The 14,315-nt window shown below is 43.0% G+C and overlaps 1 protein-coding gene across 1 annotated transcript in view; it reads left to right on the forward strand.

The window, feature by feature from the left end:
• Nucleotides 1-14,315, forward strand: part of LOC128702245 (limbic system-associated membrane protein-like) — a 562,372-nt gene that overhangs the window by 326,274 nt on the left and 221,783 nt on the right. Inside the window, exon 2 of the mRNA XM_070102873.1 lies at nucleotides 12,441-12,895. Within this exon, the coding sequence (XP_069958974.1) occupies nucleotides 12,441-12,895 (455 nt within the window). The remainder of the gene's footprint in view (nucleotides 1-12,440; nucleotides 12,896-14,315) is intronic.

The raw sequence follows: 14,315 nt of genomic DNA on the forward strand, positions 1-14,315 counted from the left end.
CCTAGAACAGATTAACTCGGTGGCACTCGATGTATGCACAAGGCTTATTCCTCTAAGAAAAAGGAGGAGTAGATGTAAAATAGAAAGAGACAGGCGCTCCCTTTACAGGCGACGGAAAAGAATAACAGAGCGGCTAAAAGAGGTCAATATATCTGAAATGCGTAGGGAGACACTGGTCAGAGAAATAGCAAGCATCGAACTTAAGCTAAAAGAATCCTTTAGGAGTCAGGAATCGCGGGAAGAACTAAAAGCCATAAATGAAATCGAAAGAAACCCAAAGTATTTCTTCTCCTATGCCAAATCAAAATCGAGAACAACGTCCAGTATTGGGCCCCTACTTAAACAAGATGGGTCCTACACAGATGACAGCAAGGAAATGAGTGAGCTACTCAAGTCCCAGTATGACTCAGTTTTTAGCAAGCCGCTAACCAGACTGAGAGTCGAAGATCAAAATTAATTTTTTATGAGAGAGCCACAAAATTTAATTAACACAAACCTATCCGATGTTATCCTGACGCCAAATGACTTCGAACAGGCGATAAATGACATGCCCATGCACTCTGCCCCAGGGCCAGACTCATGGAACTCTGTGTTCATCAAGAACTGCAAGAAGCCCCTATCACGAGCCTTTTCCATCCTATGAAGAGGGAGCATGGACACGGGGGTCGTCCCACAGTTACTAAAAACAACAGACATAGCCCCACTCCACAAAGGGGGCAGTAAAGCAACAGCAAAGAACTACAGACCAATAGCACTAACATCCCATATCATAAAAATCTTTGAAAGGGTCCTAAGAAGCAAGATCACCACCCATCTAGAAACCCATCAGTTACACAACCCAGGGCAACATGGGTTTAGAACAGGTCGCTCCTGTCTGTCTCAACTATTGGATCACTACGACAAGGTCCTAAATGCACTAGAAGACAAAAAGAATGCAGATGTAATATATACAGACTTTGCAAAAGCCTTCGACAAGTGTGACCATGGCGTAATAGCGCACAAAATGCGTGCTAAAGGAATAACAGGAAAAGTTGGTCGATGGATCTATAATTTCCTAACAGAACACAGAGAGTAGTCGTCAACAGAGTAAAGTCCGAGGCAGCTACGGTGAAAAGCTCTGTTCCACAAGGCACAGTACTCGCTCCCATCTTGTTCCTCATCCTCATATCCGACATAGACAAGGATGTCAGCCACAGCACCGTGTCTTCCTTTGCAGATGACACCCGAATCTGCATGACAGTGTCTTCCATTGCAGACACTGCAAGGCTCCAGGCGGACATCAACCAAATCTTTCAGTGGGCTGCAGAAAACAATATGAAGTTCAACGATGAGAAATTTCAATTACTCAGATATGGTAAACACGAGGAAATTAAATCTTCATCAGAGTACAAAACAAATTCTGGCCACAAAATAGAGCGAAACACCAACGTCAAAGACCTGGGAGTGATCATGTCGGAGGATCTCACCTTCAAGGACCATAACATTGTATCAATCGCATCTGCTAGAAAAATGACAGGATGGATAATGAGAACCTTCAAAACTAGGGAGGCCAAGCCCATGATGACACTCTTCAGGTCACTTGTTCTATCTAGGCTGGAATATTGCTGCACTCTAACAGCACCTTTCAAGGCAGGTGAAATTGCCGACCTAGAAAATGTACAGAGAACTTTCACGGCGCGCATAACGGAGATAAAACACCTCAATTACTGGGAGCGCTTGAGGTTCCTAAACCTGTATTCCCTGGAACGCAGGAGGGAGAGATACATGATTATATACACCTGGAAAATCCTAGAGGGACTAGTACCGAACTTGCACACGAAAATCACTCACTACGAAAGCAAAAGACGTGGCAGACGATGCACCATCCCCCCAATGAAAAGCAGGGGTGTCACTAGCACGTTAAGAGACCATACAATAAATGTCAGGGGCCCGAGACTGTTCAACTGCCTCCCAGCACACATAAGGGGGATTACCAACAGACCCCTGGCAGTCTTTAAGCTGGCACTGGACAAGCACCTAAAGTCAGTTCCTGATCAGCCGGGCTGTGGCTCGTACGTTGGTTTGCGTGCAGCCAGCAGTAACAGCCTGGTTGGTCAGGCTCTGATCCACCAGGAGGCCTGGTCACAGACCGGGCCGCGGGGGCGTTGACCCCCGGAACTCTCTCCAGGTAAACTCCAGGTAATATCCAGGGGCTTTCTGTATAGTATGTCACTGATGTCAACTATGGTCTGTATAAGTTGTATCATGTACTTGTAGATTACTATTATTATTATTAATTATTATTATTATTATTATGATAGTGATATAACCTGACCATAAATATACACATGTTACGTATCCCTTCCTTCTCACTCTATAAAGTACCATGTTACTTATAGCTATTGTTCTTGCAGCGAAACTCTGCAAGAACTATCTGCAGCGAAACACTGCAGGAGTAAACTGACCAGAATATAGTCCTTTCGTGAGCAATGTGTCAGGTGTAGTCAGGGTGGAAAACACATGTGAAATACACATATAATCCCACATGACAGAAAGTAGCTTAGGACGACGTTCCGGCCCGATTTGGACCATTGACAAGTCACACTAACACACGAAGGTGAGGGAGCTAGTATGCATGTCAGTATATGTGAAATATTTGGGTACCTTTTTGGCGAAACGTTTGGACAATTTAGATACCCAAGCGTTTCACCCATGTCTTTTTCCATCACCCAGCAGCAACAGCCTGGTTGACCATGCAAGCACCAGATGAGCCTGGTCCATGGCCAGGCTCATGGAAGCTTATCAAAGGTAATCTGTCGGTTGTATTCCGTCAATAACAAGAATCGGCATAACCGAGCAACACTTGCACAATAACCTGTGTTGACAAAGTAACTAGTGTTGACAAAGTAACTTGTGTTGACAAAGTAACTAGTGTTGACAAAGTAACTAGTGTTGACAAAGTGACTTGTGTTGGCAAAGATTATTAATAACCTTATTTATTAAAGTGGTGGAGGGGTAAGCCAGCGAAAGGCCTCGGCCAGATGACCAAAAGCTCTAGTGGTGGGTCATCATGGGACTAAGACCCGCGTCAGGAAACAGCTGTTCTGTTTCCTGAGCAATCGTTGTGAAGGGAGTGACGACTCACAATGCGACTGCCAGAGCATTGCAACTGCACACGTACATTCATTTATACATTATGCAAACATGGCGAACAAGCGACACAAGATGAAAACAACCACAGGGGGAGTTGAATGATAGCTTTAGGCCTTTCTTGTTGCAATCAGCACATCACCAGGAGCTTGCAATGCTGCGGAAATGAGTAGGAAGAAGAAGGAGACTCGTTCAAGGGAACGGTTTTGCTCAAATACCCTGTGGTTGTTTTGTCTCTATTTATTCGCTGGAGAGAGAGAGAGAGAGAGAGAGAGAGAGAGAGAGAGAGAGAGAGTGACAGGCAAAAGTAATATGCTTACACGCTTGAAAAACGTTTTTCACAAATTTTATACACTCTCACTATAAATCCAGGTGGATGGGCCACTAAACTTTAAACCTCCAATCTGTGTACGATTTTCATCTTTTCCATTTTATTTCAATATACTCACTGTATTCTAAGACTGTACTCACTGTATTCTAAGACTGTACTCACTGTATTCTAAGACTGTACTCACTGTATTCTAAGAAAATAGCGGTTCTGAGAAACATCACGCAAGACACGAATGCTGGAGACTCGGAACCAACCATCAATAACCAGCAAGAAAATTACAGAACGAAATAAAGCGAAACGCAAATATAATCTTTAAAAACAATGAAAGTCAAAAAAAAACAGCCATTATCGTCGTGATCATAAACTTAATTACGATTGCGATCATAATGTAAATAATGAAATTACGGGACTTTATATTATAGAACGTCAGTCAATGACACGAAGATTGAAGACTAAGGCGAGCGAAAATGATGGTAAATGAATGAAGGGAAATTAATGCGTGGAAAGTGAAAAACATAAAAGTTAAAATGTAAACAACACTGATAATGTGAGTGAAAATGATCGCATCAGTGGAGAGTGAAGATGAGGGGAAAGACGCTGGTAACACTAGCCACCGTAACTGAGCTTTCATTATCCAGTTCAGAAAGCTGGCTATAATTCTAACACCGTCAGGTTATAATTCTAACACCTTCTGCCTACAATTCCAACACCGTCTAGCTACAATCTAACACCGTCTAGCTACAATTCCAACACCGTCTAAAACCATACCACGAGCGGGGATAGAACCCGCGATTAGAGAGTCAAAACTCCAGACCGTCGTGGTATGGTTTGTTTGCAATCGAGTCATTACGACTTCGTGAGCCAACACCGTCTAGCTATAATCCCAACAGCATCTAACTACATTTCCAACACAATCTGGCTACAATTCTAACGCAGTCTGGCTACAATTCTAACGCAGTCTGCCTACAATTCTAACGCAGTCTGGCTACAATTCTAACGCAGTCTGGCTACAATTCTAACGCAGTCTGGCTACAATTCTAACGCAGTCTGCCTACAATTCTAACGCAGTCTGGCTACAATTCTAACGCAGTCTGGCTACAATTCTAACGCAGTCTGCCTACAATTCCAACAATCTGGCTACAATTCCAACACCGTCTGTCACAAATTTCATATAAGAGTATCTTGAAAATACCGAAGTGTTGGATGTGTGGACATGATGACCTCCATTACTAGACTGAGAGAGAACATTTAGTAAATTCTCGTAGCAAAGTTTGACACTTACCTCTTGCTAACACCACACTGTTACACTTGATTAATTCTAAGAAATAAAAGATCACTTGATAAACGAGCACTTGACTAATGTACACCATTCAGTACCTGACAAGTTGAAGAACGAGATTCATATGCTACACTCGGGGTGTGTTTGCTGCTGAAACGTTTCGTCTGAACGTTTCTCTTGGACGTTTCGCCTGAATAGGTTTCTGCATGAACCACTAGAGACAGAAAACTTGTTCTGTAAGGCAAAGTTTTTTGTTTTTGGGAGAGATTGGAGATAAAGTGTTTTATATGTATTACGTACACTGGCAAGAATGGCCTGTGAGACCTGGTCGTAATAGGAATGCAGAGCAAAAAAAACTCAGCAGTAGACTATTAAATATATTTGCCTTTACTAGATGATATATACATGTACACTAGTACAATATGTACAGATAGAATAGTTTGTAGATGAGTGGTTCAGAGAACCGACATGTTGATAAATTAGACACATGTGCAACTCTTGGGTATCTTTATTGAGGAAACGTTTCGCCACACAGTGGCTTCATCAGTCCATACGTAGGAGAAACTTGAAGAACAGGAGAAGAATGAGGTAATCAGTCCCTCAACCTTGAGTCGATGTGGTCAGTCCATCAATCTTGAATAGAATACAAATCTGTCAGACACTGCAACTTCTTGGGATCTTAATACTTAGGAATTCTTCGCTTGCCTAATTCTTGGGCACAACCTACTTCCACATTGAACAAATGTGACACTACCTATGACTGCTGCACCTCTCCTGCCATACGGTTTATAAGCTGCTTCTCCGCTCATATGCCGTATTCTATTCAAGATTGATGGACTGAACACATCGACTCGAGGTTGAGGGACTGATTACCTCATTCTTCTCCTGTTCTTCAAGTTTCTCCTACGTATGGACTGATGAAGCCACTCTGTGGCGAAACGTTTCCTCAATAAAGATACCCAAGAGTTGCACATGTGTCTAATTTATCAACAGATAGAATAGTAAATGTACACCACGATGACAGATGGCAAAGCAGAAACCAGAGTGCACTGTACTCAGCCAGCAGGTAGGCAAGTCTGCCAATGCTTACCACAAGTGAACCACGTTGCTTAAGCTTTGGCGGGTTTGCCTTTGATTGGCCAAGGAACCGAGGTACTGATTTAACGACAGGTACCCTATAGATCGTTAAACCCTTAGCACCCGGTTCGCTGGTTGGGAGGCAGCCTATATAGAAGCTTGACATGGGCCTAATAAATTGTAATATATTCTTTGCATGACACAATATGTATCTTACATTTCTGCAAAGAAATCATAATCCTGGGTATATTATGCTTCTCACGAGATCAACAGATCACAATATCAGTACATTAGTCCAGTGGAACTTCAGTGATGAATATACTCACTGTTTACAAACAGATCTCCCGTCTACACAACTTCCCAGTTTTGTTCATACTGAACCTGATGTTTTGACTGAAGATTTCGAAACACAAAAATAATAAATGAAGTCCACGAATATCAGTGGAGTGGTTATTCTTATAGACGCATTATGAAAGATAAATTTCTTGGGGGACTCTTGACAAGGACACAAGTTTCAACTTCTCGCAACTCTGACATCTGAAATAGTTGACCTATGAGACCATTCACCTACAAATACTCTTTAAGTCTATATAAGTAAATGTAAGCAATTTAACGACTCACTGGATGCCAGAGTAAAAGAAGCTACGGTGGGTGCAGCAAGACTTAGAACTGGACTTCCACAAGAACCGACAAGTTGATAAATTAGACACATGTGCAACATTTGGGAATCTTTAATGAGGAAACGTTTCGCCACACAGTGGCTTCATCAGTCCATACATTTTCCTTTGTATAGACTAATGAAGCCACTGTGTGGCGAAATGTTTCCTCAAAGATACCCAAATGTTGCATATGTGTCTAATTTATCACAACGATGGTTTTTCAAACCATTCATCACAACTGTCAGACACTGCAGCATCATGGGATCTTGTTACAAAGAATTCTTCAACACTTGTTCAACCTTTGGACGAAGACCTACTTCGACTAGTGGATGGTACCACTATGACCCCGCCTCCATCTGCTTCACGTCACCTCACTACAGTATATAAGCCACGTCTACGGCTCTATGCTGTACATTCTACAAGATTGATGGACTGAACACATCGACTCCATGCTGAGGGACTGATTACCTCATACTCCTCCTCTCCTTACGCCTTCCTCTTTGTATTGGACTGATGAAGCCACTGTGTGGCGAAACGTTTCCTGAATAAAGATTCCCATATGCTGCATTAGTGTCTCAATCTTCAACTTGTCGGTTTTTCAAACCATTCATCACAAGCCCTTGACAGTTTTGTGAAGTATGAGATACGCAATGAGTCAGTCACATCCTTCACACATCAGCAGTATTGCAGCAATAACGAAATCTGGTATAAACCTTGGTAATAAATACCGACAAGTTGGTTTAGAAAGACTCAGGTCACGTGCGTCACACCTCACTCTCCGCCTATATATAATGTCTTTCTACCTCTGTATGTTAGAAGTGATCAAGGTCCCAGGACCGAAACGTTTTCTAATAAATATGTTATAGTGTTTGCTTACGTGTCTTTCTAAACCAATAACGAAATCTACCCATCATGATGCACTTTTTCCACCTCTCACCGCCTGGCTTCAGTGTACAACAGTGAGGACTGTGATCAGCCGGTTACTACAGAGAACTAATGAACGTTCGTCACACATCATCAAGGGATTACATACGGTAAAAGTACACGTAATTATCTCAAATTTTTCTAACCGAACATGGAGATAAAAAGCAGAAATATACGGCATTTCTCGATTTTTTTTCCGTTCTAATATGAAAGACCTGTAGGTTAAATTAACGTATTCATTTATTAATTAATGTGAAATATTGCACTCTAGCAAGTCATGCAGTTGACGAGACACTGCAACATATCACAATCTTTATTGAGAAAACGTTCGCCACACAGCGGAATCATCAGTCCAATATAAGAACGATGTAAATAGAGGAGGAGTTTGAGGTAATCAGTCCCTCAGCCTGGAATCGATGTGTTTAGTCCATCAGTATTGAAGAAAGTACAGATTTCTATATGTTGCAAAGTATCTTATTCTTCAATTTGTCGGTTTTCTGAATTATTCATCACACAGCTTGTGCTACTAAGTCAGATGCCGTGCTCCTTCCTTAAGTGAATGTGACCTGGCCTGATTAGGTTAAGTCACTGGCTTAAGCCAGTAAGAGACTTGGACATGCCTCGCATGGACCAGTAGGCCTGCTGCAGTGTGCCTTATGTTCACAAGCGATGATCTTTCATCTTTCGTAAGCTAATCGCCAGATACACACACTCCTCTTCGTCAATATACCTAAGTGATCAACTATTACGCTATATACTTGTATATCTAACAGAAACTGCGCTTCATTGCCGTATTTTTAACATTATGTCGGCACTCACCAAGGTGGTGCACTGAGTTCCACACTGTTAAACCTTTATTACCAAACTCACTAACAGATAGCTTGAGAAACATCACAGATAAACAAACACAATGAAATATATATTTTTCGTTAGGTTCAGAATGATTTTCTGCGAAACTATTGCATACACAAATTTTCGCTTGCCTTATTCGGCAAGAAGAGCGTTGCTATTTAAGCCAAAATCGCAAGTTTTATCTATTCGACACGACATGTATATATATATTAATTGTAAATCACCTGAATACAATTCATCTAAGGTTATTCATCATTCTAGGTGAGTTACTCAAGCGGAAGCTTGATGAATAGGGAGGTCTAACCTATCGACAGACTCATTACCACCTCGGCGTGAAAATAATCGCCGCCCTTCACCAGGATAACAATAGGCCGTTAGGTTCATTCCTGGAATTTTTCCAACAATCAATCACCCGCCTGGCGGGTCTAACAATCTTCAGGTGTCGTTCCTCTTACAATCTTCAGGTGTCGTTCCTCTTACAATCTTCAGGTGTCGTTCCTCTTACAATCTTCAGGTGTCGTTCCTCTTACAATCTTCAGGTGTCGTTCCTCTTACAATCTTCAGGTGTCGTTCCTCTTACAATCTTCAGGTGTCGTTCCTCTTACAATCTTCAGGTGTCGTTCCTCTTACAATCTTCAGGTGTCGTTCCTCTTACAATCTTCAGGTGTCGTTCCTCTTACAATCCTCAGTTGTCGTTCCTCTTACAATCCTCAGTTGTCGTTCCTCTTACAATCCTCAGTTGTCGTTCCTCTTACAATCTTCAGGTGTCGTTCCTCTTACAATCTTCAGGTGTCGTTCCTCTTACAATCTTCAGGTGTCGTTCCTCATACAATCCTCAGGTGCCAGGTGTCGTTCCTCTTACAATCCTCAGGTGTCGTTCCTCTTACAATCCTCAGGTGTCGTTCCTCTTACAATCCTCAGGTGTCGTTCCTCTTACAATCCTCAGGTGTCGTTCCTCTTACAATCCTCAGGTGTCGTTCCTCTTACAATCCTCAGGTGTCGTTCCTCTTACAATCCTCAGGTGTCGTTCCTCTTACAATCCTCACAATCCTCAGGTGTCGTTCCTCTTACAATCCTCAGGTGTCGTTCCTCTTACAATCCTCAGGTGTCGTTCCTCTTACAATCCTCAGGTGTCGTTCCTCTTACAATCCTCAGGTGTCGTTCCTCTTACAATCCTCAGGTGTCGTTCCTCTTACAATCCTCAGGTGTCGTTCCTCTTACAATCCTCAGGTGTCGTTCCTCTTACAATCCTCAGGTGTCGTTCCTCTTACAATCCTCAGGTGTCGTTCCTCTTACAATCCTCAGGTGTCGTTCCTCTTACAATCCTCAGGTGTCGTTCCTCTTACAATCCTCAGGTGTCGTTCCTCTTACAATCCTCAGGTGTCGTTCCTCTTACAATCCTCAGGTGTCGTTCCTCTTACAATCCTCAGGTGTCGTTCCTCTTACAATCCTCAGGTGTCGTTCCTCTTACAATCCTCAGGTGTCGTTCCTCTTACAATCCTCAGGTGTCGTTCCTCTTACAATCCTCAGGTCACAATCCTCAGGTGTCGTTCCTCTTACAATCCTCAGGTGTCGTTCCTCTTAGGTGTCGTTCCTCTTACAATCCTCAGGTGCCGTTCCTCTTACAATCCTCAGGTGCCGTTCCTCTTACAATCCTCAGGTGTCGTTCCTCTTACAATCCTCAGGTGTCGTTCCTCTTACAATCCTCAGGTGTCGTTCCTCTTACAATCCTCAGGTGTCGTTCCTCTTACAATCCTCAGGTGTCGTTCCTCTTACAATCCTCAGGTGTCGTTCCTCTTACAATCCTCAGGTGTCGTTCCTCTTACAATCCTCAGGTGTCGTTCCTCTTACAATCCTCAGGTGTCGTTCCTCTTACAATCCTCAGGTGCCGTTCCTCTTACAATCCTCAGGTGTCGTTCCTCTTACAATCCTCAGGTGTCGTTCCTCTTACAATCCTCAGGTGTCGTTCCTCTTACAATCCTCAGGTGCCGTTCCTCTTACAATCCTCAGGTGCCGTTCCTCTTACAATCCTCAGGTGTCGTTCCTCTTACAATCCTCAGGTGTCGTTCCTCTTACAATCCTCAGGTGCCGTTCCTCTTACAATCCTCAGGTGTCGTTCCTCTTACAATCCTCAGGTGTCGTTCCTCTTACAATCCTCAGGTGTCGTTCCTCTTACAATCCTCAGGTGTCGTTCCTCTTACAATCCTCAGGTGTCGTTCCTCTTACAATCCTCAGGTGTCGTTCCTCTTACAATCCTCAGGTGTCGTTCCTCTTACAATCCTCAGGTGCCGTTCCTCTTACAATCCTCAGGTGACGTTCCTCTTACAATCCTCAGGTGTCGTTCCTCTCACAATCTTTCATCCTTTCTCGTTCCTTTTCATATTTATTTCAGGAATTTCGTTGGGTATAATGAACTTTCTTATGAAGACGAAATGTTATGGAAGAATAATACTGTATTTTGGGTAATGTATGTGATTGGTTCTGAGAGAGAGAGAGAGAGAGAGAGAGAGAGAGAGAGAGAGAGAGAGAGGGAGAGAGAGAGAGAGAGAGAGAGAGAGAATTGATTGTATATATGTCTGTAAGCTGGATTAATTATTCATTTGCAATTAAATATTTTTAGACAGAGGAATTCAATATTCTCATCTTTTCCAACTTACTTGAAGTTAGAATTTATATTCTGGTAATTACTATAGTTAATAACAATAACAATGTTTACTTCTACAAGTACATGACACAACTTATACAGACCATAGCTCACATCAGTGTTTTGGGCAGCTTAGGTTAATCTTGGATGCGACGCACACCAGTCGACTAATATCCAGGTACCTACTCACTGCTAGATGAACAGGGACAGTAAGTGTCCTAAGGTAACACGCCCAATGTTTGTACCCGTACCAGGGATCGAACCACGGACACACTGTGTGTGAGCTGAGAGAAAAAGGCACAGCTGCTAGCTGTGCCTTTTTCTCTCTCAAAATGAAGTGTGTTATTGCTATAAAAAATCATTAGCAAGATCAGGTGTAGTTTCTTCCAAGAGTATTTCCTGAGACTCTGTAAATTTGATGACAGATCTAATTTCTCCTGTACCGTTGCACAGTCGGAGATAGTTAATAATTTAATGTCCTTCTTCATCTCATTGTAATTTTCATAATGTGCCATCAGACTCATCAGACTGATACATCATCAGTCATCTTTTTTTTTCTTCCAACCCCCTTTGCACCTTACAGAGTTTTGCCTAGTTACCATTTGTCTTCTCCTGTACCTTAAGAGTGTTTTCTAGTTATCAGTTGTCTTCTCCTGTGCCTTAAGAGTGTTTTCTAGTTATCAGTTGTCTTCTCCTGTGCCTTAAGAGTGTTTTCTAGTTATCAGTTGTCTTCTCCTGTGCCTTAAGAGTGTTCTCTATTTATCAGTTGTCTTCTCCTGTACCTTAAGAGTGTTCTCTAGTTATCAGTTGTCTTCTCCTGTACCTTAAGAGTGTTCTCTAGTTATCAGTTGTCTTCTCCTGTACCTTAAGAGTGTTCTCTAGTTATCAGTTGTCTTCTCCTGTACCTTAAGAGTGTTCTCTAGTTATCAGTTGTCTTCTCCTGTACCTTAAGAGTGTTCTCTAGTTATCAGTTATCTTCTGCACCTCATGGTCTCTTGTGATCATTTCTTCTCGGTCTTTTTTTCCACTCTTCTTCCATTCATGATTCCTCTACTCCTGCTTGCTTCATTATCACTGCTCCTTTCATCTTCCATCTTTTCTCTTCAGCTGCAATTGCCATTTCTTCTATTCCAAGCTTAATTCGCTGTGTTCTCTTACACCTTTCCAAATCTTGCTAATGGAGGGTATTTGATTTCCTTTCATATTCCTTATCCAAGCTGTTATCACATTTCTTCTGTTCCCTCTTTCTTTCCCCCATTTTACTGTTGTTCTTGGAGTTCTCTTTTGTCTTGTTTTAGCAAGGCACGTGTTTAATTTCAATTTCGTATTGCAATCTAATCAGGTCGATGTTTTGACACCTTGGTGTCAGTGTGTGTGTGTGTGTGTGTGTGTGTGTGTGTGTGTGTGTGTGTGTGTGTGTGTGTGTGTGTGTGTGTGTGTGTGTGTCTGTGTGTCACCACAAAACCACACAATGCTTTGGCTTAATAATGGCACATCGGATCTAATATTGATGACTATAACCTGTGTTATTATCTTCCTGTGCAGGAGCAGTGGTGGTGGCGCCCTCGTCGCTTCACTCACCTCACTCCTCTCTGCACCCACCGCCACAGCAGCAGCAGCAACAGCAACAGCAGCAGTCTGGCCGCCGGGCGGGTAGAAGCACTGGAGGGGGCGGTGGAGGTGGCGGAGGTGGCGGCAGCGGCAGCAGCAGCAGCAGTAGCGGCACCCACCACCACCACCACAGCAGTAGCAGCAGCGGCACTAGTGGCAGTGTGAAGGGTGGCACTAGCCACCTGGGTATGACGTTAAGCGGCAGCAGTAGCAGCCCCGTGGAACCTATCAAGCCCCTGCTGGATCTAAGTTCAGGGGCAGCAGGGGCATCCATCCTAACAATGCCCCTACACCCAGTATTCGACGAGGCTGCACCTCGTAACGTCTCCAGCCTGACTGGTAACTCAGCGTACCTACACTGTCTCGTCCACAACCTGGGCAACAAGAGTGTGAGTACCGCTTATTCTCATAGCTTTCAGAGGCTCTCAGTACCTCTGTATGTATTTACAGTATAGGAAAATACGCAGTGTACATACCTACTTTGTCGTCAGTTTACTCTTGTTAGTGCGGGTTATTTGTGGATTGTTCCAGCCACGGTATTGTGGGTTATTTATGAATTGTTCCAGCCACGGTATTGCGGGTTATTTATGAATTGTTCCAGCCACGGTATTGTGGGTTATTTATGAATTGTTCCAGCCACGGTATTGCGGGTTATTTATGAATTGTTCCAGCCACGGTATTGTGGGTTATTTATGAATTGTTCCAGCCACGGTATTGTGGGTTATTTATGAATTGTTCCAGCCACGGTATTGCGGGTTATTTATGAATTGTTCCAGCCACGGTATTGCGGGTTATTTATGAATTGTTCCAGCCACGGTATTGCGGGTTATTTATGAATTGTTCCAGCCACGGTATTGTGGGTTATTTATGAATTGTTCCAGCCACGGTATTGCGGGTTATTTATGAATTGTTCCAGTCACGATATTGTGGGTTATTCATCATGCACTGTACAGTCTGGCAATCCCAGATGTAAGACTTAACATTCAACATATTGCAGAAACAGACTAGTTGAACATTATGTTTGGTACTCGGACATCTTACTAGATGGGCAAGGTATTGTTGCAATCTTGAGGTATGAATCTGGTACTTCTCAGCTGCAATGACCAGACTAATGATTTGTGTAAAAGCCAGGCACTGCAGTCGTTCTTTACAGTTCTTCACTCACACCAACAGTTCTGAGTTATCACCGATCAATGCACTCAAAGTCAGTTTGATAAGAGTGAATCTTCCCTGACGCAAAGAGCACTGGGTGATACTACATAATAATAATAATAATAATAATAATAATAATAATAATAATAATAATAATAATATATTTACTACAAGGCCTGGTCACAGACCGGGCCGCGGGGGCGTTGAGCCCCGGAACTCTCTCCAGGTAAACTCCAGGTAAGTACATATACAAGGTATACAGACCATAGCTGTCATCAATGACATACTACTATATAGAAAGCCGCTTGTTATGCTCAGCATTTCGGGCAAATTAGGTCAGTTTTGTCCCAGGATGCGACCCACACCAGTCCACTAACACCCAGGTATTCATTACTGATGGGTGAACATAGACAACCGGTGTAAGGAAACACGTCCAATGTTTCCACCCCTTCGCCGGGAATCGAACCCGGACCTCGCTGTGTGAAGACAGAGCTTTAACACTGCGTGAACACAGCCACTTCCGCCCAGTAATGATCGGTAATCACTTCCGCCGAGTAATGATTGGTAATCACTCCTCCCGAGTAATGCTCGGTAATCAGCTCCACCGAGTAATGGTCGGTAATCGATCCCACCGAGTAATGGTCAGCAATCAGTTCT

This window comes from Cherax quadricarinatus, chromosome 83 (assembly GCF_038502225.1).
Source record: "Cherax quadricarinatus isolate ZL_2023a chromosome 83, ASM3850222v1, whole genome shotgun sequence".
NCBI classification, from domain to species: Eukaryota; Metazoa; Arthropoda; class Malacostraca; order Decapoda; family Parastacidae; genus Cherax; species Cherax quadricarinatus.